The following is a 26,719-nucleotide window of genomic DNA, read 5'->3' on the forward strand; positions in this document are numbered from 1 at the left end:
GGGCTGGAAGGCAACAGTGGAGTCTGGAGTGCACGGAGGGGCCCAGGGTGTCACTGAGGAAGGCTGGGCACCCCAAAAGCCACTTGGGGTCCAATAAGCAATAAGGTGAGTTCAGGGGCACCCCAAAATGCACATTGATGGGGGTGGGAGGGAAGGAGCAGCCAGAAGATGCGATCCCAAGAACAGGGGGAAAGAGGGAGCACAGGGGTGGGATGGGCGGGGGGGGTGGCATCAGCAGCTGTTTCAGGGCACCCCTGGGGGTATTCTGGGGGACCCATGGGGCTATTTTGGGTGCCCCTGGGGTGTTTCGAGGTCAAAGACAAGGAAACGGCCCTGGGGTTTCCTCCGTCCCTGCCTGCGGTCAGAATAAAAGGGGTCAATGAGGGGATGGGGTCTTGGGGGCAGCTTTGGGGGGCAAGAACCCCCCCGCGCGGCGCCGCGGGCAGGGGGCGGAGCCACGTCCCGCCCAGCGCTCACTGATTGGTCGAGCGGCCCCGATTGACAGCTCCGGCGCCTGACCCGGCGGGGCGGGCGTTTTGCGACGGCGGCGCTTGACGGCGGCGGCAGCAGCAGTTGGCGGCGGCGGCGGGCCCGGTGGTGGCGGCGGGGCGGCCATGCTGCTCACCGTGTTCTGCCTGCGCCGCGACCGCAGCGAGCTCACCTTCTCCCTGCAGGTGGACGCCGACTTCGAGCTGCAGAACTTCCGCGCTCTCTGCGAGCTGGAGTCCGGCATCCCGGCATCTGAGAGCCAGGTCAGGCCCTGCCCGCCGCCTCAGGCCGGCGCTGTCCGTACCCCCGCGGTTAGGGTCTCGCCACGACCTGTGTCGCCTTCTCCAGGCCCCCCGGGGCCTCAGGCCCGCCGCATCCCGAGTTCGGGGGTTGTTTGGTGGGGGCTGTGTGTGTGTTTCCTCGCACCCACCTTTTGGGGTTGGGGAGAGACGCTTCCCTTTGCCCTCAAAACCCTGCTCTTCCCCTCAGGAGAGGGCTCCGGTCCGGCGGCATCTTCCTCTGGGGAAGGCTCCGTCTGCTCCCGCGGTGGAGCTGACGGGGAGAAGAGAGAGATGTGTGTTGTTATTGAGGTGTTGGAGGAATTCGGTGTGCAAGTCGGGAAGAGTTTGGAGTGACAGGGACGGAATCAAGGGTGGGGAGGGCGGCAGAGCCTGGGATCGAGCCCGAAATGCTCAGGGAAAGGTTTATTTATTGTATCAGCATATTCCTACTCGCAGCCGGGTCAGAAAGGGCAGTTTGAGGCTTTTCCCCTCCTTTACCTTTCCTTGCAGGTGCAGGGACTGAACACAACATCCGCCTGGCTCCCCCCAAAATCCCTCTTGCAGCCCGAATTCAGGGCTCACTCACAGCGTGCTGAAACTCGAGGCTGCGGCGTGGGGGCGGCTCTGGCCCGTCTGCCCGCCCGTCTGCCCATCCATCTGGGCTTTACTCAATGTTTTGGGTTCAGTCCTGCTGTTTCCCACTGTATTTCTGCCCATTTCTTGTCGAGGCATTGCTGGACAGGGCGATGTCCCTGTTCCCGGGGCGCTGGCAGAGTTAGTGGTGTTTTGTGGGATGACTTTTGCTTCCTAAGCCTTTTCCCAGTCTAAATTAATAAAGTGTTTTTCCAGTCAAGAGAATATTAGTCAGCGATGGAAAAAGTGCTGAAGCAGCCCTTGAGGTGAACGCGTTCCCTCACCAAACAGGTTCCCGACGCGGTGTTTTGCTTTACCCCTGCCTTTAGTGAGCCTTTGGTTTTAGACAGAGAGGTTGGATGTGAGGCGGATGTCCTCTGCAAAGCTCAGGGTACAAAATCAAGGTGAAATGGATTTTACTTTAGGGGAAAAACTCTTGGGTTTTGGTAGGTAGGTAGAGACAAACCACCTCACACAAAGGTTCCTGTCCCTGTGCTCCAGCAAACCCCTGTGTCTGTGTTGCAGCCGCTGTTGAATTTGTGGCTAGCAATGGGGACAACCACTGCGTAACTCCTCGCTTTGGCCTCCATCACCTGCCAGCTCTGGGTCTGGATTGGGATAAAGATGGCTCCTGGGCTTTTCTACTTACATTTTGCCTGAAAAGTTTTTGCTCTGTTGCAATGAAACCAATGGAGTTTTGTACTGAAATCAGCTGCAGATAACGGGGATCAACGCTGGGCTTTTTGTAGCCATCGCTGCCTCCTCCTGCTCACCCATCTGCTGTTTGTGCATCCCCTTGCTTTGTTCTCGTGTTGTCTAGCTGTGTATTCACTTTCGCTGTTGTTTCTGCCTAGCACTTGTGCAGTGTTTTGAGGACCTTTGTGGATGCTGAGGCGCTGGCCCAGGGTGCCCAGAGGAGCTGTGGCTGCCCCATCCCTGGCAGTGTTCAAGGCCAGGTTGGACACAGGGGCTTGGAGCAAGCTGCTCCAGTGGAAGGGGTCCCTGCCCGTGGCAGGGGTTGGAGCTGGAGGAGCTTTAAGGTCCCTTCCAACACAAACCAGGCTGGGATTCTATGACCTTCACTGAGGAGAAAGGTATAAAACCACAAGTTACCAGCAAAGCAAGCTGTTGTGTAGAAGGAACTTGTGTGCTCAAACATCCTCCACAAACAGGCAGTGTTACATTCACCAAACCAGGTAGTTTGATGCCATGTTCTGATAACCAAGGCGTCTGTTGAAGGTGTCACACCAGCACTAAAGAAAGGATGAATTTCATAGTAAGGGTTGCGCAGGGTGGAGTAAACCTCTCATATGTGGAGGAGGGTTCATCCCACTCTCACTCTCTGCTGGTTTGTGCCATTAACTCTGGGTGCTGCAGCTGGGGTGGAGGTGAGCAGGGGCTGTGGTCACAGGGTGGCATGAGATAACGGAGACGCTGCTGGCAGGCTGTGGTGATAAGAGGAGCTGTGCTGGGAGAGGGGAGCTGATTTGGCTCACTGTGGTTTCCTCCACACATCGAGGTGGTGGCTTCTCTGGAGGGGAGATTGGGAGGCTCTCAGCAGAACCATGTTCTGCAGCACCCCGATTTCCTTCATTTCTCTTTCTTTACGTGCCGTGTCTCTCCTGTCCTTGGCTGGGCATAGGGATATTTCATGGGTTCTGGGTTTGGATTGATCTGTGGTTGCTGGTGGTATCTAGTGCCCTTGATTGGGGTTCCTTGCTCCTTAAGGAGGTTCTACCCTGTGGTATCATATCCATCCATCGTGCGGTCTTAGCACCTGCATCCCGGCCCAGGCCACCTCCAGAAGAGCCCATGTCTGGTGCCTGGCCAGCAAACAAAAGTGTGCTGCAAACCAGACAATCCAAACACACCAAATTACATCAGCTTGTTCTAAGAGCAGAGCAGAGTGGGTCAGAAGCTGCTAAGCCAGGCTGCTAATGGGTGTAGAGTGAGCTCGGAGCACTTGATTCATTGTCTGAGGTGTTAAGGCCGAATGCTCTTAAATCCAATTCCAGGAAGACGACAGAGGCAAAACCTCACTTAAGCTGATTAACTTGTCTATTCCCGAGTGTCTGAGCAGGGAAACTGCCATTTCAGACTTGCACGTGCAGCTGGGATTCATCCCACACTTGCTTTCCCTGCGGGCAGCGGAGTTACTGAGTCAGGCTGGGCAGGACGCATCTGGTAACGCGTGAGGATGCGCTGGGACTCTTCCCATCACGGCCTAACCTGAATTATGCTGGTAATGTCTTGCGAACCATCGGAATAGAAAGGATTATTGCTTACAGACTTGTGTTTGCTTTGGAAGGGACCCAGTCTGGTGCAATACTGCTGAGGCTGGGAAGTGTGTTGTTAATGAGGAGGTAGGAAGCTTGTGCAGGATTCTCTCATGCTGATGGCTCTGATTGCTGTTGTACGTGGTTCTTGTTGGTTTTGCCTTTTCTGTCTGTCTTTGGCACTGCTGCTGCCGGTGGATCTCAGCTGTTAACGCACTAGTGAGATTCTGGGTTGTTTCTGAGTTGCTGGAGTAAAGCAGTGAACGTCAGGAGCATCTTTCAGACATTAAGACATGTAGTAACTAGGGGCTTTTTTGGATCTTCTTTTTGGCTCTGCTGCTTGCGATAGCATCGGACAGAGCTGTGGCCCGTCAACGTGAGGACTGCAGAGCTGCTCCCCACTGCTGCCAGTCCTGACCTGCAGCAAACCTGTTGTTGCTGAACTGGCCTTTTGCAGACCCAGTCTTGCTAAACAAGGTGGTAAATGTGAAATTCAATCAGACGCCCAAGGGGTTTAGGCTGAGTTCTCCAGCGTTTTTCACTCTGGACTCCTGCCAGGGGCAGGAGCTGTTGAACCGGGTCTCGTTGTGCCCCGATGGAGGCACAGGAACCCTAATGTTTAGCAGATACCACTTCTGGGAACATCTGTTCCTGTAAATCACATCTTTATTTTGTTTTCTTGCTTCTCTGTAATTCAGGGCATCTGTAGGTATCACAGATCTAGCGTGAACAGAAATGTTCCCATGGTGATTGTTCATTTTGATCTCAATGTGGTTTTATGTTTAATCTGTGGACCCCTTCTTAAGGCAGATTATCTTAATAGAAAATGGTGTGAATTTGTTTTATAGTCAAAAGAAGTTACTTCCCCACCACAGGCTGACTGCAGTCTCAGGAGGGGTGTTTGGGTGCTGAACCCTCATGTCTGGGTAGAGTTACATCAATGAAGTAAACTGGAAATCACTGAGCTGATTACTGTGGGCCTTGTTGTCCTGGGTTCAGCAGTAGCAGTCAGTTTTTCTCCTTTTTAGTAGCTGTTGCAGCACTGTGTTTTTGACTTTCAGCCTCGGAACAAAGCTGATAACAGTGAAGGAACGATCAGTTTATCAGCACTCTTCTGTACTTCAGTAAAAGCTGATCCGTAGTCTGGAGAGTCAGGGAGTGATCAGCAGGACCCGCTCACCCTTTAATAGCCCCATATGGCCAGTGCGAAAGTCTAACGGAGAGTGGAGACTAACAGTAGACTATCGTGGCCTGAATGAAGTCACACCACCATTGAGTGCTGCTGTACCGGACATGCTAGACCTTCAGTATGAACTGGAGTCAAAGGCAGCCAAGTGGTATGCCACGATTGATATTGCCAATGCATTCTTCTTTTATACTGTCCTGGGTTCAGCAGTAGCAGTCAGTTTTTCTCCTTTTTAGTAGCTGTTGCAGCACTGTGTTTTTGACTTTCAGCCTCGGAACAAAGCTGATAACAGTGAAGGAACGATCAGTTTATCAGCACTCTTCTGTACCTCAGTAAGGGCAGAGAAACGGAATAACTCTTTATATTTATATTTATATTTATAACAGTTATAAAACTGGTTATCCTGGGGAGCTGTTGTGGGAAAAGGCAGAGATTGTAGATATTGGGGTCTGCCCTGATTGGTGCTGCCTGTGGGTGTGCAGTTGGTCCTTGGTCAGTAGGTGTTGATACTGCAGTAGAAGACGGTTGTGACTTGTGATCTTAGAGACTGGAGTTTGGGAATGTGCGGTGAACAGGCCTGCAGCAAGGCTTGCTTTCTTTCACAATGTTGGCCTCTAATTAAAGGAGACCAGCCCTTCTCTGAGATGCTGAGTTTCGAGGAACCACTGCCAGACTTCAGCAAGACCAAGTCTGTGTCCTTGTGCAACCACTCATTGAGGCCTTCTGGTGCCTGAGGTGGAGGTGCTTGGGCAGGGCTGTGGTGAGCACTGCTTACCTTCCCTTCTGAAGCTCAATATGGGGCCAGAGGATTTATTGGAGCCCTTTCCTAAGATAATAACCTCTTGCTGGTTTTTATCTTGCCCTGCTTTGCATTGCTGGGGTTTATCACTGCTCTCTCTCCATGAACAGATAGTCTATGCGGAGCGGCCGCTGACTGACAACAACAGATCTTTGGCCTCTTATGGCTTGAAAGACGGGGATGTGGTGATCCTGCGACAGAAAGAGGCTGTGGAGCCGCGGCCCTCCATCCGCTTCCCAGGTGAGAAAGGATTTGTGCTACCGTTTGCTCAGAGCATGAAAAGATCTTCATGTTTATCAAACACCAATTCCATGTCTTGTCGGTCTCCTTTAGCAATTCACTAAGCAAAGCACCTTGGAAGGGAGGGTGGTTAGGGGTGAGGTGGGAGGCTGTGAAAATTACCCAGAGGGCTTGTTTTTAATGGGATTTTTTTTCTTCCAAGGAAGCAAATATCATTTACTGTTCTCCTGGGGGAATGCAGAGAGAGCAAGGAAGGGAACTGGTTCAGAACAGCAGGGTTTCTAAAGGCCTGTGAATATTATACAACCACCTGGGGTAATGGTACAGTAATATGTGGTCTGCACGGCTCAGGTGCATTAAAAGGCTGTATTGATGTGCTCTTTGAATCCACACATGACAGATACCCGGAGAAGCTGCATCTCAACAAACCCAGTTATGCAACTGTGCTACACAGACTCCTCTGAGCAGAGCTCTGCTCCTCTGTCCTGCATTCCGCAGCCATTCCCAGCAAATCCGTGTCATAAAACATGGCTGGAAAAGAAGGTGCTGCTGGCTGAGAAGGGCGTGGGAGCATTGCTTGAGGTCTTCATCCTCCTGCCTCAGCTGAAGGATGGGTACCTGCAATGCAGGTCTGCAGAAATGCCACTTCTCTTTTTTTCCCTGATAGTTTGTTTTAATCCGTGAGATTCAGAAGCGCCTTAGAGAGACGTGAGGTTCAGCCTTGCAATCCCTCCGTGTGGAATTCACATTGGCAAAGCTGGAAATAACGAGTCTGTGATTCACTAAGTGCATTTCAGGGGATGAGAAAACGGGCCAGATAGAAGGTTGGATGAGTTACGTCAAGCCACGCTGGCATCCCTAACCCAGTAACCTGCATGCGTGGCCGTGCTTCCAAACTGCTCTTCCAGAATCTGGTCTAATACTGCAGCATTAAGAGTGGTTTTGGCAGTGTGAACATGAAGCACCAACACCTCTGACCTCTTTCTCCCAGGTCTGCCCAGGATAGACTTCAGCAGCATCGCTGTTCCGGGCACGTCCACGCAGCAGCAGCAGCAGCAGCCGCCGGCGCAGCGCCTGCGCCCGTCACCTCCTGATGCCCCCTCATTCCCTCAGGGGCTGGACAACCCCGCGCTGCTCCGGGAGATGCTGCTCGCGAACCCCCACGAGCTGTCGCTGCTGAAGGAGCGGAACCCACCCTTGGCAGAGGCGCTGCTGAGCGGAGACCTCGGTGAGGTGGGGGTTAACCTTTGGGAGGTGGTTTGGAACCTGTTGGAGCTCCCTTCTAACAAAAGGCAGCTGCAGGTGTTTAACTAACTGGGGTGTTTGCTGCCAACTCCTTGTTGGCCCTGATAAAAGGTGCCAGTTGGGAATAGTCAAGGCAGAGTTCCCTTCGTAACAAGACCTTTCTGCTGAGTTGGGTGTATTTCTCCTGCTTGGCTGCTTTAATATCCTCAATCCCCTACTTTGAAATATCAGCTGCACAGATGAGTTGAGTTTCTGTGAACACAAGTGGCTCAGCAGTTGATTATTCATAGAATCATAATCCCAGAATGGTTTGGGTTGGAAGGGACCTTAAAGCTCATCCAGTTCCAACCCCTGCCACAGGGACCCCTTCCATTAGAGCAGCTTGCTCCAAGCCCCTGTGTCCAACCTGGCCTTGAACACTGTGATTATTTTGGGTGCAATTGAAGCCTGGTATCATGTCCTTTATTTCCTCTTCAGTTGAGTCTGTGTTGGTCCTTCATCCTTCATGTGATTAAAGGTGTGAGCTCTCATATCCTTTCAGTATTTAAACAGAGCGGTGGTGTGGGCATCAGCAGTTGTGCTTTCTGAACCGCTGCAAGACGGTTAGATAGGAAATAAATCCTGTTGAGTTTGGGAAAATGAATCATCAAATAGGGTTGGAAAGGACCTTAAGATCATCTAGTTCTAACCCCGCTGACGTAGGCAGAGAATGAAATATCTTCTAGCAGGAGACTTTCTTCCCCACTTTCAAGGTTACATTGTTGTGACTTCTCTCTGTCAAGTAAAGCTAGAAAGGAGCTTGAATGAATATTCTTGGTCTGTTTCATTTCCCAATTCTGACTTTAGTTTATAGCCAGAGTTAAAACCACATTGCTTGCACTCTTGCGAGTGCTGTGCCTGTAGTGCCGGTGTTTCTCCATCCCCTTGTCAAGATGTGCTGCTCCTGGCGCAGAAAACAAGAGGTTAAGCTCTAGACACCCAGAACTGGCTCATCTGCTGCTGTGTCTTGCCTTGTGCATGTAAACTTTGTCTTGGATGTGTGGTTTTAGTCCCAGATTGCCACATCAAGCTGCTAGAAGGATGAGATTTGAGCTGGTCATGCTTGCCTTGTTCTCTACTGCTACTGTTAGTGTTTGGGCACAGATCCAGTTCAGCTCTGGCTCTCATGCCCCAGTACATGCAGAGATGTGTACCACAAGTGCTGTAGAAGGTACTGGCTATACAGAAGCCTAATTTAAAACATAAAATCCCAAACAAGTAAGAAAATACACCTAATACCTTCCTGAATATCTAACAGCTTCTGAGCCAGTGACCTTCTTCGTGGGAACTGCATTTCTGGAAGGAAACCCACAACCTTCTGTGTTTACAGAACTTAATTTATTGCCAAGTCCTTTTGGGAATGTACGTGATCACATCCAAGTGGTAAAAACCAGCCAGAGGCTATCCAAAAAGTGGGGATCTAACAGCTGTGTTCTTAAAACGTGCACTTAAAACTTTGTGAAATGAGTGTCCCAGCTCGGAGCTCTTGATTGCAGTGGCAGGTATTCAGCTGTGGGGATGATGATGTCTTTGTCTGTGTTGCTTGGGTTTAAAGTAAGTTTTGTTGTTAGCCTTTGTTTTGGCTTTGTTTTTTGCTGGGTCCACAGACTGCTCTTTTACTGGGAATGCTGAGTGTAAAATGTGGCACATTTTGCAAGCTGTTCTCGTGGATGGGCATCTTGCTGAGAGCTGTGAAACCTCTCTTCTATCTCTGAAGCTGTTTCAAAATGCACATGCCCTTAAGCCTCTCAATTGAGTTGTGCAGATTCTTAGTCCTGATTTGTGCTTCGAGTCTCATTTATCTGCTGGTTTTGCAGCTGTTTGGGTATTTTTGGCATATTGTGTAGGCAATTCTTGCTGCAGTAGAAGAATGAATTTGTGGTTTAATGGCAGCTCTTTGGTTTAAATATTGTCTTTGTGTTTTTCTCCATATTTCGTCCATATAAAAATGTATGTGCAAGGAAATTGAGTCTGATTGTGCTGAGTCTGGGTAGCAGACACAAGGAGGAAGAGTCCAGTCACTTTTCATCCTAGGGGGTTCCCAGGTTTGGTCCTTTGTGGTCCATCAGTGCTGCCTTCAGAGGAAGCCTTTTTTCACATGTGCTGTTGACTCTAGCCCTGAGTGTGTGCTGGCACAAAAAGAAGGGTTTGCTGTGCCAGACCTTGATTTGTAAGAGCAATTTCCAGTAAAGAGCATTTCTGTGTCTCCCTGTTACTGCAGAGAAATTCACCAGGGTGTTGCTGGAGCAGCAGCAGGACCGAGCCCGGCGGGAGCAGGAGAGGATCCGGCTCTATTCAGCTGACCCTTTTGATCTCGAGGCACAGGCCAAGATAGAAGAAGACATAAGGTAGGAGACCAAAGTCTCTTGCAGGCTTTGGAGGTCTTCACAGTGCCTTTTTCCACAGCGTGCCTCCATCCATGGTGTGTGTTTTCCTTGGAGGATGCACGGTGTTTAGATCCTGCCTTAAGACACGCATTTGCTTGGAAGGCGATGATCTGAGCCGCCTTCACACAGGGGAAGTTTGGAATTCAGGGACATGTTGGTGCACCCCATCCTTCAGAGGTATCTATCTGAGCACAGATCATGAGGTAGCAGTATCACTGTCTGTGCATGTGATGTCCCAGAGCTGCCTAAGCTGGTTCCCTTTGAAACAAGAGCTGAGATCCTCTGGCGAGGTGGTACCTGGGTGCCTCAGGCGTGTTTTGAACCTCAGGCTTGTGTTAGTCTCTAGGCTGATCTCTCTGCACAGCAACGTGGCGTCATTTCTCCCAGCTGCCTTCCAGATTGGGTTTTGTGTACTGCTAATTGGTTTGTGTCTCTGGCTAATTCCAGACCCGGAACATCGCTGCTGTCAGAAGAGATGTTCTGTAGAAATATGTTCTGCTCATCAGCACTCGCTCCCTCTTGCTGTCTTCCAAGTGTAATTGCATTGGGCTGGGGCTTGATTCTTAAACTGAGTGATAAATCCTTGAGTCAGATCACGACTGATGCTTTCTTCCTCAACTCAGAAATGTCTCTGGTTCAGGCTCAGAGTTGATCATAACCAAAATTCAGTTGCAATAAGAGTCATTCTTTTGTTGCAGCTGACAAGGTGTTGCTGCTGGATAAATGCTTTGCTTAGCAAAGCAGGAAAACACACATTTGTAGATAGCAAAACATTCCCTGAGGCACAGGAATGCTTTCCTGCTTCCATAGATGAGGGGACAGATAAAGGTGACATGCCCGAGGCAGCTGTCCCCAGATTTCACACCTTGAGCTCTTTGCTTCATTAGATGTGCTGTGCCCAGGAGTGACAGGAGGCTGTGGCAAGTGTCCTGTTTGTTTTGAGACACGTTTCTGCCCTTCAAAGTATACCTTAGATGGAGTGTCAGGCACAGAGAAAACAGAGTAATGGATTTGACAAGAGAACAAACTGAAGATTAACCACTGTGTATCCAATGTAAGCTTAAATAATAAAAGACAGGACAATATGTGGCTTCTTGATGCATAAATACATGCAATGGGACATTCTGCCGGTAGAGTGCTTTAGCTCCCAAGCGAGCCAGGTATTAGGGGCCATTAACTATTTATCCTTCACCACCAAGAAACCTCATCTCCCCATCGTTGGGGGAAGGCTTACCAAAGCACAGAAAAGGGATAAGAGTGGAGCTTGGGGTTTTCCCCTTCCCCTACTGAGGAGTTAAAATGAAGTGGCATCAAAATTGGAAGCCCTTTTCCCTTTTTGGTAGATGAAGCTATTTCAGATACAGTTGCTGTGGATGCCCATCGCTTCCAAGATACTTCTTGGGCTGTGGTGGGCTTCTGGAAGCATGTTTTTTCTATGGACTTGAATTTGCACCAGAGGTTTGTGCTCGTGGTGGTGTTTCTCACTGCAGTTTTGCTCACCTCCCTCCCTGCCTGTGCCTGGCAAAGAGAAGATACCAGGGAAACGTTGGAGGATTTGAACGTTCAGCTGCTGTGTGGGATTCCAGCATTGTAGCTACTGGCAACATTGTCATTGTGTGCCCTCAGTGCTTTATTTTAGAGTAATAAATACACTGGGTTTTTGCTCACAAGTTCTCCAGGTTAACTCTGTGGTGATGGGATTCTGTTGCAAACAGAAGGTTGTCAGGAGCTGTAGTGTGAGTTAGGCAGGGTACTGGAAGGAGCAGTCTACATGGCTCTGGGTTAAGCCAAGGTCATTACTAGCAACTCCTCTGCTGGGAAGCCTGTGTGTAGCTAATGAAGCAGTCCCTGGTGTGCTGTTTGTAAGGCGAGCTGCAGTGGGCGGGATTACTGGCTCTGTTTGTAAGTCAGAGGGATGCTTGTAAGGTTCAGCTGACGGAAGGGCTGATTCTTCTCTCTCTTCTCCATTAAAATCAGGCAACAAAACATTGAAGAAAATATGACGATAGCAATGGAAGAGGCCCCTGAGAGCTTTGGGCAGGTGGTGATGCTGTACATTAACTGCAAAGTCAACGGACATCCAGTGAAAGCCTTTGTTGACTCAGGTGAACTGACTCATTCTCATCTCTTTGCTCTCTGTCACTGAAGGAGACAGCAATCATTCCAGAATCATTGCCCAAAAATTCCATACTAAAGCACTGTGTTAGAAGATTTTGAAGCATCTAATTAAAACCTGAGAGCAGCCTGGGCATTGTATAAGGCAAAACTGTTGAGAGAAGCAGCACACACGAGTGCTTGAGCCCCTCAAACCAAGGCTCCTGGGAGAATTTCTGGGCTCCAGTGCCAGAACGGTCACTGCCACGTGTCTGCCTTATCTCATTTTACAGATGGTGGGATTACACGTGCCTTTAATGTAGTGCTTCCCATCCACAGCCTTAAAGGGAAAGTACTTGGGGTTATTCCAGCTCTACAGTAACACTGCTGTGTGATTACAGTCAATTCAACATAGTGGGATTCACAGGGAACTTTTACACCCCAGTGCCGTTGCCTGATGCAGGCAGGTTGGTTTCCCAGCTGCTGAGGGCAAGATCTTAAGCCCTTCCAGGGGAGAATTTGCATCTGTGTTGAGCTCTCAGGTTTTAACACCAATTCTGTTGCTGGTAGGTGCCCAGATGACCATCATGAGCCAAGCTTGTGCTGAAAGGTGCAACATCATGAGGCTGGTAGATCGGCGATGGGCTGGCATTGCTAAAGGTGTAGGGACACAGAAAATCATCGGCAGAGTGCACTTAGGTAAGTGCTGGCATTCTGCACAGGGCAGCTTCAGCTGCAGTGTGAATGCATTTCCCGTGCTCTTGGCAGCAAGAAGATCTGGTTTAATGCTATAATTGTTAGGAAGTCCCACAGAGTAAAATAAAAGTGCATCTGCAGAGCGTTTGCTTGTCTCAGGAAAAGCTCCTATCTTGTTTAATGCTTTTTTAATGGAATTACCTTAATGCTTTTAGGTGCAGGAGTCCTCAGCTCCTGCAGACAGAGAGAGGATGTGCTCACTCTGGGTGCAAAAAACAAGGCTAATGTCTTTGGGGTGGGACTGCTGGGCAGTATGATTTGCTCAGGAGGGCTCCAGTACAGTGGAGTGTGTTGGATTCCTTTGGGAAGAGAAGATTGGCTGTGCTTTTGTGCAGTTTTTCTGGATGAGAGAAGATTGTCCTTATTGTCTGAAAAATGACTGTCTTCACTGTACAGCTCCTCAGGCTTGGAGGGTTAGATGAACAATTCATAAGGCTCTATAGCAGGTCAGCTCTTAACTAACTTCTTGAGACCAAGGCAGGCCTGGTAGTCCCTGAAGCTTGCACAGGGCTGGATGTTCAGTGACCAAAATGCTATGTGAGAGCTCTGGTTTCAGATTTGCCAGGAGCAGACCTTGCCCAGGAGGTCAGAGAGCTGAGAGTAGATTTATTGCACTGTAGCATTGCAAGGAGGTAAACTCTCTTCTTTATATTTCAGCTCAGGTCCAGATTGAAGGGGATTTCCTGGCGTGCTCCTTCTCAATCCTTGAAGAGCAGCCCATGGACATGCTTCTAGGACTGGATATGCTTAAAAGGCATCAGGTATCAGAACATCATAGAAACATAAACATAACATAAAATAAACATAAAATCATAAACATAAAATCCTAGAATGGTTTGTGTTGGAAGGGACCTTAAAGCTCACCCAGCTCCAACCCCTGCCACGGACAGGTACACCTTCCACTGGAGCAGCTTGCTCCAAGCCCCTGTGTCCAACCTGGCCTTGAACACTGCCAGGGATGGGGCAGCCACAGCTTCTCTGGGCACCCTGGGCCAGCGCCTCAGCACCCTCACAGGGAAGAGCTTCTGCCTAAGAGCTCATCTCAGTCTCCTCTCTGGCAGGTTAAAGCCATTCCCCTTGGCCTGTCCCTACAGGCCCTTGTCCCAAGCCCCTCTCCAGCTTTCCTGCAGCCCCTTTAGGCACTGGAGCTGCTCTCAGGTCTCCCCTTCAGGAGCCTTCTCTTCTCCAGGCTGACCCAGCCCAGCTCTCTCAGCCTGGCTCCAGAGCAGAGCTGCTCCAGTTCCTAACCTCTTTTGAAGCAGTTACTGGTGCTCCCACGTTCAGTGCTAAGTACAACAGAAATACTTTCATTGCCTGGGAATGTACTAGGATTTTTCTGGGGAGAGTTGCTGGTGAATTATCTTCCAGCCAGCTCTGAAGTACATATACTTCATACATCATGGATAGCTGGAGCATATCTGGCAAGTATTTTGCTCTGATTGAAGATGCTTCCTCTTCCCTGATGGTGTTCAAGGCCAGGTTGGACGAAGCCTTGGGTGGCATGGTTTAGTGCGAGGTGTCCCTGCCCATGGCAGGGGGGTTGGAACTGGGTGAGCTTAAGGTCCTTTCCAGCCCTAGCTATTTTATGGTTCTGTTCTATGCTCAGAGCTTTCCAACTGAATGATTTGTCACAAAGCAGGTCATAAGAGTCCCTTTGTTCAGAGCTGATGCTCTTGGCCCACAAGTGGCTGCTGTGAGCTCTTCCCATTGGAAGTGGATTGTTTAACCTTGCTTCTCCTTTTTCTCCGGGAATGGACTGGCTCTTACCCAGGCCCCTGATGTCTCAATGCTCTTTCACAGTGCTCCATTGATCTCAAGAAGAATGTACTGGTGATTGGCACGACGGGCTCACAGACCACGTTCCTCCCAGAGGGCGAGCTCCCAGAGTGTGCCCGGCTGGCATATGGGGCTGGACGGGAGGACATCCGGCCAGAGGAGATCGCAGACCAGGAACTAGCAGAAGCAATACAGAAATCCGTAGAGGAAGCAGGTACCAGGAGCAGCCCAGTTGAAATACTGATCTGCATAGTTCCCTTGCTGTGTGGCAGGATATCTGTCAGCAGTGCCCCCTTCTCAGCACCTAGGAGATGCAGTTTAAGGCAGCATCAGTGAGTAGACTGGAGAGGAAGGGGCTTTATTCATGCTCATTGCCTCTAACTGCACTTCTCTCCCTTTCTGTACAGCAAATCTGCATGAAGGCATTCGGGGGTGCTTGCTGTTTAATGTGTGCTGTCCTTGCAACTTCCTACCTGCTCTGGCTTCTTGGCCTTTGAAGATGTGGAGATAAACGATTGTTTCTGGCACCAGTTGTAGTGCCTAGGCAGGGACGTGACTCAGTTGGGTGATATTTCAGCAGCCCCATGTAAAGACAGCTTTGTGGGGGCTTCCACAAGTACTCTCTTAATAGCTGCAGCATGTAAAAATAGAGGAGCTGAAGCAATAAGAGCAAATCTCTGGCCCAAAGATGACAATTCTTAGAACTAGTACTATTTCAGCATTTTTCCTTGGAGTGGTGCTTGTGCCCTTGGAAGGTGAAGTGCTTCTCTTACTGAGGCTGCTGGTGCTCTGAATTTCAAAAGCAGCAGCTGAATTCACATCCTGATGTGTATCTGCAAAGAAGATTTTCACTCTCCCCATAGTTTTGTTCCTTGTGCCTCTGGAATCCATGAGCTGCACAAATGAAGCCCGACTTTAGGCTATGGAAGAATTTGGTAGCTGCAAAATGTAAAGTGGAGATGCCAAAATAGCTGAGAGCTGTGACCTGAAGTGTCTGTTTAATTCCTCCCTTTGCTCCAGCATAGGCTTTTGACTAAAGGAAAGCTTCATTATTTTTGTTCCCTGCTATTCCGTGAAGCTGTGAACACCTCACGAAGTGCATTCCATAGGCCTTTTCCAAAAGCTTTAAAGATAACATTTTACGTGCAGGTGTTTTCTAGAGACTTTTAAGTTTTCCTGCTGATTGTCCCCCTGAAAGCACACAGTGAGATTCTGCTTCCCACACGCATGCAAAACATGCTGGGTCATGTTTGAGCTGATAAATCTGATTTCTTCAACATTTTTATTGCTAATTTTTGAAGACTCTAGCATGTCCGTATGTACAATTGAAGTATCATAACCAGATTTAACCATATATATATGGTTAAATATATATAAATATGTATTTATATATTGGTTGTATGTGATATATATAATATAAATATGTATGTTATATATATAACCAGTTGTAATGCACTGACATTTTTCTTTAACACTTCCCAATTGCTGCTTGATAGTCCAAAGAGTAAGTAGTGACTTTCTTGCAAATAATGAAGTTGTTATATTAAGGGGAGCTCAGGACTGCACTTATTGGTCCCTTTGACCAGTCTGCTTCCATGCTAAGAATACAAGTTCTCCAGAGATGTAAAAACCTTGAGAGGAAGGCCTGGCTTTAATGAATCAGCAAGAAATGGTTTATGAGTTTGGCTTTTAAAGCCAAATTTGTATGTTTCTTAAGCTGCAGCAAATAGAGAGAAACGCAAACACAGATTTGACCTTGTTCCTGTCAGGTTTTGGCAGCACTAAAGGTCAGCCTCAGCAGCCTGAGCTCGTGTCTCCTCACGTAACCTGCAGAGGAAACATGCACGTGTAAACATAAGTGCTTTTCCTGTTCAAATGTTGAGCTTGGTGAAGCCTGGGCTGGTTTTTGCAGTATCTCTACTTCAGAGAAGATTTTGCAGACATCGTATTTGGTTGGGCTTAGTTCTCTGCTGAAAGGGTCAAATAAAAAGCAAACCTCATCCCAAAATATGAGTCTTTACAATAAAGGCATTGTAGTTGAGTGCTTTAAAATGAAAAGTGCCTAAAAAGAGTTAAAGCTGCTTGTGCAGCTGCAGTTCTAAAGGCCATGTGGCCTTGTTCAGACTAAGCAATCTGCAGTTCACCATTGCTGCCAAGCCTTAGAGGAATGTCAGAGATGTATGGATTAGGAGATCATTTTGGGTATCCATTTAATGCTTGTAGAACACCAGTGCACAAAACTAAGGTAGGTCTTGTTTAGATTGACTCTGTGTAAGTCTTAGATGTATTACAAGCCTCTCGCCCACGGGCATTGATTGGCTGTATCCAAAGATGCCAGAATATACCCTCTTCCTTTCTTCCCAAACTATCAGTTGCTGACAGATGGTACCAGGAATTCCAAGTGAAAGAACAGGAAGGTGAAGCGGGAGAGGATGTAAAGCAGCACCAAGGAAGCTCAGCTCTCTACAAGGCCTGTGTTCTTTCATAACAGCTTGAATTTTTGCTGCCTTCTGGTAGATGGTACAACAGCCACTGCTGCATACATCTGTGGGCTATTAAAGTTCTTCTTCTGAATGCACCTGGGTTATTCTTGAGCTTTACTTCATCCCCTGAAGCCCACGTTTCAACACCTGCAGAAGGGCAGCTGAGGTGGTAGTGGAGCCCCGTTATGTTTTACTGTGATCTAGATCCTCCACGTCTGTTTATCTCTGAGAACTCACTCTATTCTGCCCATGTGAAGTGTTTCCCCTGCCACTGGGAGACTCGGTGACAATGGAGGATTTACAGAACTGGCAGCAAAACTGCAGTTGCTTTAGGAAGTATATTCAGTAGTTTACCCCTTACACAGCTTTTCATCCTGACAGCCTCAGTACAATAAAGGTGCTGCCACCACAAATGCAACTCAGGTTTTTCCTAATATAGAGAGGAATTTATCCTTGCTGGTGCACTTTGTGGAGAAGAGTTTGTTCCCAGTGTTAGCTGGATCAATACCCTTGACAGGGCTGGGATTCAGCTCCTGTAGATACCCGTTGGAGCAGGATGACAGTGGCTCTCAGAAGGATGATGTGGAGGAGTGCTTGGCAGGCTACCAGCTACTTCTGCTGTCTAAATGACAGCAACTCCCTCGTGTCTGATCAGACCCTTTATTACCAACCCACTGAATCAAAAGGCAGTTCTGCTTCCTCTCTGAAGGATTGCCTTGGGAGCAGAGACTGAATGTAATCCTGCTGCTTAGAGACAGAAACAGATCCCCCTGGTGTTCATCTGTATCCTCTGTCTGAAGCCTCTTTGCCACCTGGATGAAAGCTGAGCAGTCTGCAGATCTGCAGGGTAATTCTGGCTTTTTAATACCCCAGCATCTCCGAGTTGTTGTAGCTGCACTAAGACCAGATGTGCAGGCAGCAGAAGGGATTGCTGTGTGCAGCGGCTGCTGTTCTTTATACCAAAGCGTATTGATCGGCGTGTGGTATTGCAGCTTAACAGAGAATAAAAGAAGCAAGTAGGTGAGGTGAGAAAAGCAGATTTCTTCCATGTTGTGGACCTGAAGGAATTCTTGGCTGTACTTGGGAATGGTTAGCTGTCTCCGGTACACCTGGGTATGTGCAGAAAGAGAAAGACTTCAGGTAAAACACTGAGTTTGGAGGCCTCTGGGAAGGGAAAGGAAACTAAAGCAAACAAATCATGCAGCACAATCTGGATATCTGACACTGGACAGAGTAGGGCTTTAATGGAAGAACAGGCGCTGCTGCTGCAAAGGTCATGTTGGTGAATTACCGAGCGTGTGAGAGCCGATGTATTAGCAAGATTAGACTATTAGCAAGATAAACTCTCTTATTTAATCTCTCCTGATAACTAGAGCCAGTGTTTGGTGCTCCTGATAGAGATCTGCAATCCGTCCATTCTCAGGGTGGAGAAGGAAGCAATGAGCTGGGTTTGACTTCAGGCTGTCTCTTCCTTTGCTCTGCTCATCCTAGCCTCAGCCAGCAATTCCTTTTGGGGTTTCTGCCTTTCACCCTAGGATCTTTATGCTTCCCTTTTGCAGCAAGCTGGTGTTTTGGCACTGCTGGGACCACAGCCCAGGGATTGTGTTGCCATCTCAGTTCTCACATCCCTGAAACATGCTGCCTGAATATCTTCAGCCTTACGGAGAACAGATCAGACATGTGCCTTGTGCTGTGTATATTTTATCCTATGTGTAGTATCACCCACGGACCACTCTGCAGCTTAGATAGTACAGAACAGCCTTAAAATGGTTCTCAGCAGGGTTATTTTTGACTTGATGTAAGGAATTTCCCAGGCAGAACTCCTGGAAGCAGTGAACAGGAGGAGCTCAAGCTGCTTCCACACTGTCTTGATGGACAGTCAGGAGGGGAGCTGCGAGGTCACAGGACTGTAACCATGCATGCGGTGTGCTCTGAATGCTAACACAAGTTTGGTGTGTTTGTTTCCTAATCCAAACAGAACGTCAGAAGCCTTGATGCATGTAGTGTGTGTTTACTGCAGCTGGAATGGGCCACAGACCAGGTATTTACAGCCACTGGTTTATAAGTTCTCTCTACTACAGTGAAAACACGGTTCTCCTGTGCCCTGACTACTTCTTTCTTTCTGTCTTCCGTTAGAGAATAGTGACAAAGAAACTACCTCACTGGAAATGCCCTCATTACCAGCTTCTGATGGGTTTCAAAATCCAGTCCAGTCTTCAGGACTAAATTCCAAGATCTGTAATCCCACAAATCAATTACTTGATTGTTCTGTCTCTGCCCCTGCTTCAGTTTGCTCATCCGAATCCAGCCTCACAGAGCCCGTTGATCCTAGAGCCGTCAAGTCTTTGGAGTCTTCAACTGAATGCCAGATAACCCCAGAAGAAGAGCATCCTCTATTATCACAACATCTTCCCAGTAACGCTTCCTTGGCAAATAAGGACCCTTCTCCCCAGCCAGGGGAGGTGCCCTGTTGCAATCCAGCTTGCCTTTCACAGAAGACACTCAAAGAAGCACTTACTGCTGACAGTCAAAAGGAATGTAAAGCTGAAGAACAAGACCATGGTCAGGAACGTCCTTTGGAAGTGACAAAAGCAAATAGTTTGGCTGACGCTGCTGCTGAACATGGGCAAAATAAAGATGTATTTCTGTCTTCAGAACAGGAGGGGAAGCATGAGCTTCCCCTAGTCCATCAGGCACACAAAGAACCCGAGAAGGAACGCCTGGAGGAGCAAACTGAGACAACTGACCCAGAACCTCCTTGCCGTGTTGGTGAGGTTGAGAAACCTGTTGTGGAAGAAGCCAGGCAGCCAGAAAATCCTCCTGTGGAAGTGAGAGGAGGTGGACTGGAGAAACCAGGTCTTTCCTGTGGGAAAGGGAGTATCCAAATGTCAGCCTCTTTTAGCTGTACACATACGGAAGCCTTAATGGAAGTAGATGTGGTTGAGCAACCTGCAGCTGAAGTGCAGAGCTCAGCAAGTGAGCAGAAGCAGCAGGCTGGGAACAGAAGTGGATCCAACCTGAACTCGGATGCCTTTTCCATGGAAGTGGAGTCGCTGAAGTCTGCATCCTCCTTGAGTGCTCCGCTTTCCATCGGTGACATTCCACAGTCTAAAAGCACTGGTGAGATTCCTGCAAAGTATACTGAGTTGTATAATCAGTTGGTGGCTGAAGGCAGCTCTTCTCCTTCCAGCATCCATCCGCTGGACATGGATCCAGGAAGATCTTCCGAAGAGCGATGTTTCTCTCTTGCTTCAGCCTTGAAAGAGCTTCACAAACTCTTGGTTATCAGTCGGAAAGGAGAATGTAAAATCCTTGCCTCTGAAGAAGTCTCTCAGCTGGAAATGGCTCACACAGGGCCAGCAGCACAGCAGAAGGGGCTTTCTGAAGAGAAGCAGAAAGGCTCGGATCCAGAACCGAGTTGTTCCTCCTATGAGGTGAGGTCTGAAGGTAGAAAAGCAGAGGGGAAACAGCCTTGTGATTATGGCATTGAAAACATCAGTGCTGGGTCTGGTGGTCACATACAGTCTGCTCTTGAAGAAGGTGCTTCTGAGATTCAGAAGCTTTCAGGTAAGAGTGATTTGGTCGTGGTGAATTCTGCAGCCACATCTGATCAGCAGCAGAGCTCTGAGCAGGAGGAGGTTTTGGCAGGAGGTCATCAGAGTCCAGCTCATCCCACTTTGGAACAGAAGACATCCGTTTCCTCTGCACCCACTGTGGATGAGGGTGCACCTCAAGATACTCAGAGCCTGTGCACAGGAGCACCCGGGAGGAGCAGCAGTTCTGCTCCAGAAGGTCCACGTCTGGGTGGGTGTGAGGAATCAGTGCAGAACCCACCAGCTGCCTGTACTGGACTTGCCTTGGGAGCTTCTCTCCTCCCTGCCTTCCCTGCAGCTGATGTTGATCGGATCCTTGGTGCTGGTTTTACCACGCGGGAAGCTCTTGAGGCTTTGGAACAAGCAGATGGAAACACGGATCTTGCTCTTCTCATCTTGCTGGCTAAGAGTATCGTTGTTCCTACATAACCACAGAAGAGGTAGCTGACTGGGGTATCTTTTCTTTTAAAGGACATATCTAAATTACACACCATGATGTACAAGCTGAATGTGAGCCAGGTTTTTTAATTCTTTGCAGCCAAAGTAACTTGTCTCTTCTGTTTCACTCATTAGATTTGGCCTTTGAGAAGAACAAAAATGTCCTAGCATTGTGTGGACAGAATAGCTTTTAATGATGCATACTGGATGAAAATTCATGGGTTTGTTTCAATGTACAAGTTTAGAATAAGCTCCAATGTTACGAATAAAAAGCAGAAGCCATTCAGGTGCCTGCCCTGGCCAGTGCAGAGCAGGTTGTGAAGTGAATTGTGTGTGCAGGACAGGAGCTGCACACTGAGCTCGGTGCGGCGCCGACACAGCAGCATGTGTCCAAATGGACTCTGGGATCTGGTTTAGCTCTCCTGTGCTTCGTAACCCAACGTCTGTCACACATGAAACTACTGTGGCAGCTACTAAAGGTCTGTAGATGCCCACAGATGTGTAGTGCTTGCAGGAGGAGCACAAGGTGAGGAGGGGTTGGAAACATGCGGTTTTGGGTGTGCACAGGGAAGGCTGATGCCTATTTTTGCCAAACCCTTTTCTGCTCTTGGGCCAGTGTGTTCAAGTTTACAACATGGGGATAGAAGAAGGGAAGGGATAGAATTTGGTGCTACCAAAACTTAAAGAGACGTTTTAACTTATTTGAAGACGTGCTGGTATTAACTGTAGGGGCGGGGATGGAAAAGGAATGGTTTACATTTTCTTTCTAGCCTTGCCCACACCGTGTTTCCCCCAGACGAAAGAACAAGCTCAACCACTTTAAGGCAAAATGATGAAATTATAACAAACCATCCATGTGTTACAGCTCCCTCTGCCCGGGGAAGAACGAACTGTTGCAGTGGATGCATTCTCTATGCACCAAGCAGGGGGTGATCAGGAGGATGAAGAAATCTGCTTTGCACTAGTTTTATCTGATGTTTGGGGATGATCAGCCTCTCAGCTGTGGAAATGCCAACTGTGGGGCACCAGCAGCAGCTGGTGGGTACTAATTTAATACCTCTTCAGAGAGCGAGGGCTCCCCAATAGGGTTTATGAAACAAATGTACTGATGTGGCTTCTGCATTAACAATCGGGGCCTTCTGGGATGTCCCAGGTGAGTGATGAGGACTCACCAAGGCTGTGCTGTAGGAAGCCCTTTCCAGATGTTGTTTTTGGAGGGATGAACTGCTCTGTGATGCTCTGCAGAGCCCCAAAACCATGTTGGGGCTGGGGAAGGGGAAGGAAAGTGTGGCTGAAAAATGATACCAAATTTTAAGTAGGAACTTTTCACTTGGTCCCACTTGCAAATGGCAGAAGTGGCTTTGTGTCAAGCGTTCATCTGGAATCTTCTGCTTTGAGCTACACCTGAAGCGATGGGTCAGCAGCAGCTGGACACATGTTTCTGTCATGACTTTCATTTGTTGTCATCATTGTCTCTGGCCTGTGTTCCCAGTGTTTTGCTTTCCCTGTTGCTTGACAGATTTGCTTCCATGTATGCAAGGCTTGTTTTTGTGCAGGGTGGCATTGAAAAACCAGCACAAATTTGGTTTCATCTGTGAACTCGCAGGAGTCCGTGGTGTCGGTGAGCTGTGGTTGTCAGGTTTTTCTTAGATGCTTGGGCAGCCAGGAGGTCCTTTAAAGGAACCAACAGCTTTAAGGCATTCCTCTGTCTGTCAAATGGAGCTTTTGCATGCACTGTGAAGGTACCAGGTAGGCCTTGGGCTCCCAGATATGTTTAGCTTATAGCCTGCTCGTTGTGATGCTGGCAGCAGGCAGTGCTCTGCTGTTTGGGAGCCCCTTGCCAGAGCAGCATTGAGTAATTCACTTGAGGCTCGGTTCAAAATGACTTACTGAGGCAAGAACTCAGCTTTATCATCTTCACTGGGCAGGTGGTACGTGTTACCCCTGCTGAAGTATTATCTTTTTTGATATATTCTCCTTGCAACGAGCACCTCAAATCAGCGAAAGCCCCCTCTGAAAAGGGTAATGCTTGGGCTGGTACAGGAGTACAGTGTCATCAGATCTCCCTCTAGAAGCCTTAGGAAATAAGATATATTAGATCCATCCCCATCTGCATCTGGTTCACTATCAAAAGCAGCAACAAGAATGAGGCTCTCAGATCAGAGCATCCTCAGTCTAACCAGCTGAATCTGCTCCTGATTGACACCCTGGGGCTCAGTGAGGTGGTCCTAGGGGCAAACCCCCATCTGGTGCACAGACACCAGCTGCAGGTCGGCCCTCGGATGCATGAGAGCTGAATTTGCGCCCTTAGCCTGCAGCCAGCTTCTGGAAGCATCAGATAGTGGCTATTCAGTGGTATATACCCTTTCTGTATTTACACTTCATGGTTTTAGAAGCGATTGCTAATAGCTAGACAAAGTACTGCTGCTTCGCACCAAGCTGGTTAAAGGCTCTAGTTTTATGGCCTCATTTACTCAGACTGCATATACAGAATTTGTGCTATAAAAGCTTTAAAGCAGCAGCCAATTTGCTTCAATGCTCAGATTTATTCTTTGTCAGATATCATTTCTGAAATCTGCCCTTCTGACAAAGCTGTTACTGAAGCGTTTATCAATAGTGCTAGAATTTCCTGGGCAGCTTTCTCTGGACTGCTAGAAACAGCCAGACTCCAACTGAGAAATACTTGTGAACCTATTCTGATCAAGTTTGTCCAAGCCTGGTGATTTAAATCTCTTCATTTCAGAGCCTTGCTTTGAGTGAATGGCTACGTGCTGCTAAATTAGAGAATCAGGTTTTTAGGAGCAAGATTTACATTGGAGAAAATTGGGGCCGTGGTGAGGTTAAAATAAAATGTAATAGAACATGTATTTAGTGAACATTGTCTACAAGTTGTCTTCTGTTTTAACGTGCATGTGTGTCCTCTCTGCTGTACGCACACATCTTTTGCTCAGCCTTCAGCAATCTCTCAACTGATCCCTGGCCCACAAAGTGGGAATACCTCTACGTAGACTACTACAGCTTGTTGGCTGGAGCAGGGGATCAAGGCAACACCAAAAGCTGTTCAGGTTTCCAAGGAGCCATGTGTCCTGGCCTCTCTTCACTCTCTTCCCCCTCCTCATTAATCACTGCTCCAGTGTACTAATGTCACATCAGCTTAGCAAAGCTATTTACAACACATCCATCTATAAAGAGTAAAGCAACACTCAGAGGCTGCTTCATAAAGATGCCAGCGCCTGTGGCATGCCCCACTGGATCTGCAGAGCTTGTTTCTGGGTGTTTGCTGGAGCCACCGTGGTTGTGTCTCTTGCTGTGGGTCTCTGGGATGTATTCTTAAGGATGCCAAAGGAATTTACTCAGCCTCTTGCTAAACGCGTTTCTGTGCGTGAGGCTCTAGGTGAGCTGAGAGGTGATGTTCAGTGAAACACCCGCATCTGAAAGTTTCTGGGCACAGATAATGGTGACAAGAGGAGGAAACGTTTCCTGGTGATGGTTTTACCTGCTGCTGGACAGAGCTGAGCTGCGTTACCGTGACAATCTCTGCCTTGTTGCTATGTATGCTAAACTTGCTACGTAGACACTTGGTCTCCAGGACTGTTAACCTTGTACCTCCTCAATACGTTCCCTTCTTCCTGTCTCCCCTCTTGCCATTTCCTTTCCTCGGAAGTAGCAATATTTAAGTGTACTTGCTGAATGATTAACCTCCAGGCAAGTTTTCTTTAACACACTATGCCATTTACAAATAAGAGGAGGAACAGATCCTAGAGGTTTCTTCACCAGACTTGGACTTCTTGCTGAATGGCTCCCCAGAACTCTAGCATGAATTTAAAGAGGAGAAATCCAGAGGTATATCCCTGCCTTTCTCAGAAGTCAGCTTGGGAAGTGGGGTTGGTTTTGGGTACATCATTCCCTTTTGAAGCATTCAAGAGATTTCTTCCTGCACTGTGTAGACGAGGCTTAGTCCGTGATCCAAATGTGTAGCAGTTTGGGTTACTCTTTGATGCTTTTTAGCTTAAGAGTTTTACAAACTCACTTAAGGAACTTGAGGGAATCAATACTCAGGAATCCTAAAGCTGGTTGCATTTGTGTCATTTACTCTTCTGGGCTGACCACTGCAGCAGTCCTCCCAGGAGGCTGGCAGGAGGAGTGGCTGTGGCAGCAGAGAATGGGATGTGGTTCTGCCCAAATACACACTTGATTCTTTTTTGATTTTGATTTTTTTTTTTAATATTGGGGGACTGTTTATCAACAAAATGGATGTGTAAAAACATTTGATATTTAAAAAAAATGAATAAACACTTTATCATAACGTTGCTTGATTGGTCTGTCTGTATTTCTGAGGTCAGCAGCTCCGCGCTTCCATCCATCTCTGGCTTCTTTTCCAAATCCAGTAGAATTTGCTTAATATAAATGTTGCCATTTTGAACATGATAAGTAGAAATCAGGGCCCGAGAACAGGCATAAGAAATTCCTGTATTCCTCATTGGCAGGGATGGGCTGCTGAATTGAATTCTTCAGGCAGGACTTGGAAAAGCATCGGAGTACAACATAAAGGAGCACTTGGCCACAGCATTGTCTGCTGGAAGAATGAGTGAGGCGCTCCTCATATCTCCTATCAAAACACCCCATTTCCAGCCAGATTAGGAGATGGTTTTATTTTTCTGGAGCGGGAAGCTCTTGGGACATCAAAGAAGAAAGAAAAAAGGCATTTATATCTGTGGTAGGCTCATGCCAGTTTCAGTTAGAAATAACTTCTTTAAAGTCCCTTAAGTGTCTTGTAACAGAACAGCTTTTAGAAGAGGGGAGTAGAGCATCTTCCTCTGTCACTTGTGTGCAGTCATGGAGCAGTAATTCCTTTCTCAGCTCTTGGAAAACACGCATTTTTCCTCGAGGCAAGCCCTGAGGTTTTAACCATTTGAAATCTCTGCTGTCCAGAGAGCAGTTGGTGTTCGTACTGCGTGAGCAGAGCCTCTCAGAACCAGAAGGGGTTGTGAATCAGTCACTGTGACAAAGCACTTCTTGGACAGTGGTTTCCTCCTCACATGCTCAGAGCTCTGCACGTGATGCTGGTGTCAGCTAAGTTATGTCATTAAGGTGGATATTAATTATGAGGGCAAAACTACGTTTTGATTCTGGTCTTGGGGTGGGAAAAGGGAAGGCTCTAATGTGTGTGCTGCTGCAAGCCTGTTTGTACATTGTCCAAAATGTTGGTGATGGTTTCTTCTGCTGGGAAATGATCTAAGGACTAAATGTTTCCCTTAAAAACTATTTGGAGCACTTGGGCCTTGTCCATTCTGCTTCATGAAGATAGTTTTCTTCTGGTACTGTGTGTAAGTGCAGATTAAACACTGTTACAGTTCTGTTCCCATTTAGGATTGTCCCAGCCTGGCTGAATTGAGGCATTGGCACTTTTTTCCTGCCCCTTACATGGCCAAGAGAGGCTCAGCCCCTATGTAATAAATGTAAAGGTTACTGCAGTTGCCGTGCTTCCCTTGGTTGTTTTTCATGGGCACTTTAGGAGTAGGATAAGGGACTCCCCACAGAGAACCCAACACAAGAGGGACGTGGAGCTGCTAGGGCAAGGCCAGAGGAGGCCATGGAGATGCTGCGAGGGCTGGAGCAGCTCTGCTCTGGAGCCAGGCTGAGAGAGCTGGGCTGGGGCAGCCTGGACAAGAGATGGCTCCTGAAGGGGAGACCTGAGAGCAGCTCCAGAGCCTAAAGGGGCTGCAGGAAACCTGGAGAGGGGCTTGGGACAAGGGCCTGTAGGGCCAGGCCAAGGGGAATGGCTTGAACCTGCCCGAGGGGAGACTGAGATGAGCTCTTAGGCAGAAGCTCTTCCCTGTGAGGGTGCTGAGGCACTGGCCCAGGGTGCCCAGAGAAGCTGTGGCTGCCCCATCCCTGGCAGTGTTCAAGGCCAGGTTGGACACAGGGGCTTGGAGCAAGCTGCTCCAGTGGAAGGGGTCCCTGCCTGTGGCAGGGGTTGGAACTGGAGGAGCTTTAAGCTCCC

At 48.3% G+C, this 26,719-nt stretch overlaps 1 protein-coding gene across 4 annotated transcripts; it reads left to right on the forward strand.

Moving 5' to 3' along the window:
* Positions 1–561: 561 nt before the first annotated feature.
* Positions 562–25,021, forward strand: DDI2 (DNA damage inducible 1 homolog 2). 4 transcript variants are annotated; one of them, XM_080631210.1, is made up of 10 exons: positions 562–752; positions 5,775–5,904; positions 6,896–7,132; positions 9,410–9,536; positions 11,553–11,680; positions 12,240–12,368; positions 13,083–13,186; positions 14,226–14,415; positions 18,663–18,725; positions 18,821–18,959. In XM_080631210.1, exons 1-9 carry the CDS (start codon positions 615–617, stop codon positions 18,677–18,679), a joined length of 1,200 nt encoding a protein of 399 aa, XP_080487336.1. In that variant the 5' UTR covers positions 562–614; the 3' UTR covers positions 18,680–18,725; positions 18,821–18,959. The 4 variants fall into 4 exon arrangements, with proteins under 4 accessions (XP_080487336.1, XP_080487333.1, XP_080487334.1 ...); XM_080631207.1 differs by lacking the exon at positions 18,663–18,725 and having other exon boundaries at positions 18,821–25,021; XM_080631208.1 differs by lacking the exons at positions 18,663–18,725; positions 18,821–18,959 and adding an exon at positions 16,574–17,012.
* Positions 25,022–26,719: the final 1,698 nt, after the last annotated feature.

Source organism: Psittacula echo, assembly GCF_963264785.1.
Source record: "Psittacula echo genome assembly, chromosome: 17".
NCBI lineage: Eukaryota > Metazoa > Chordata > Aves > Psittaciformes > Psittacidae > Psittacula > Psittacula echo.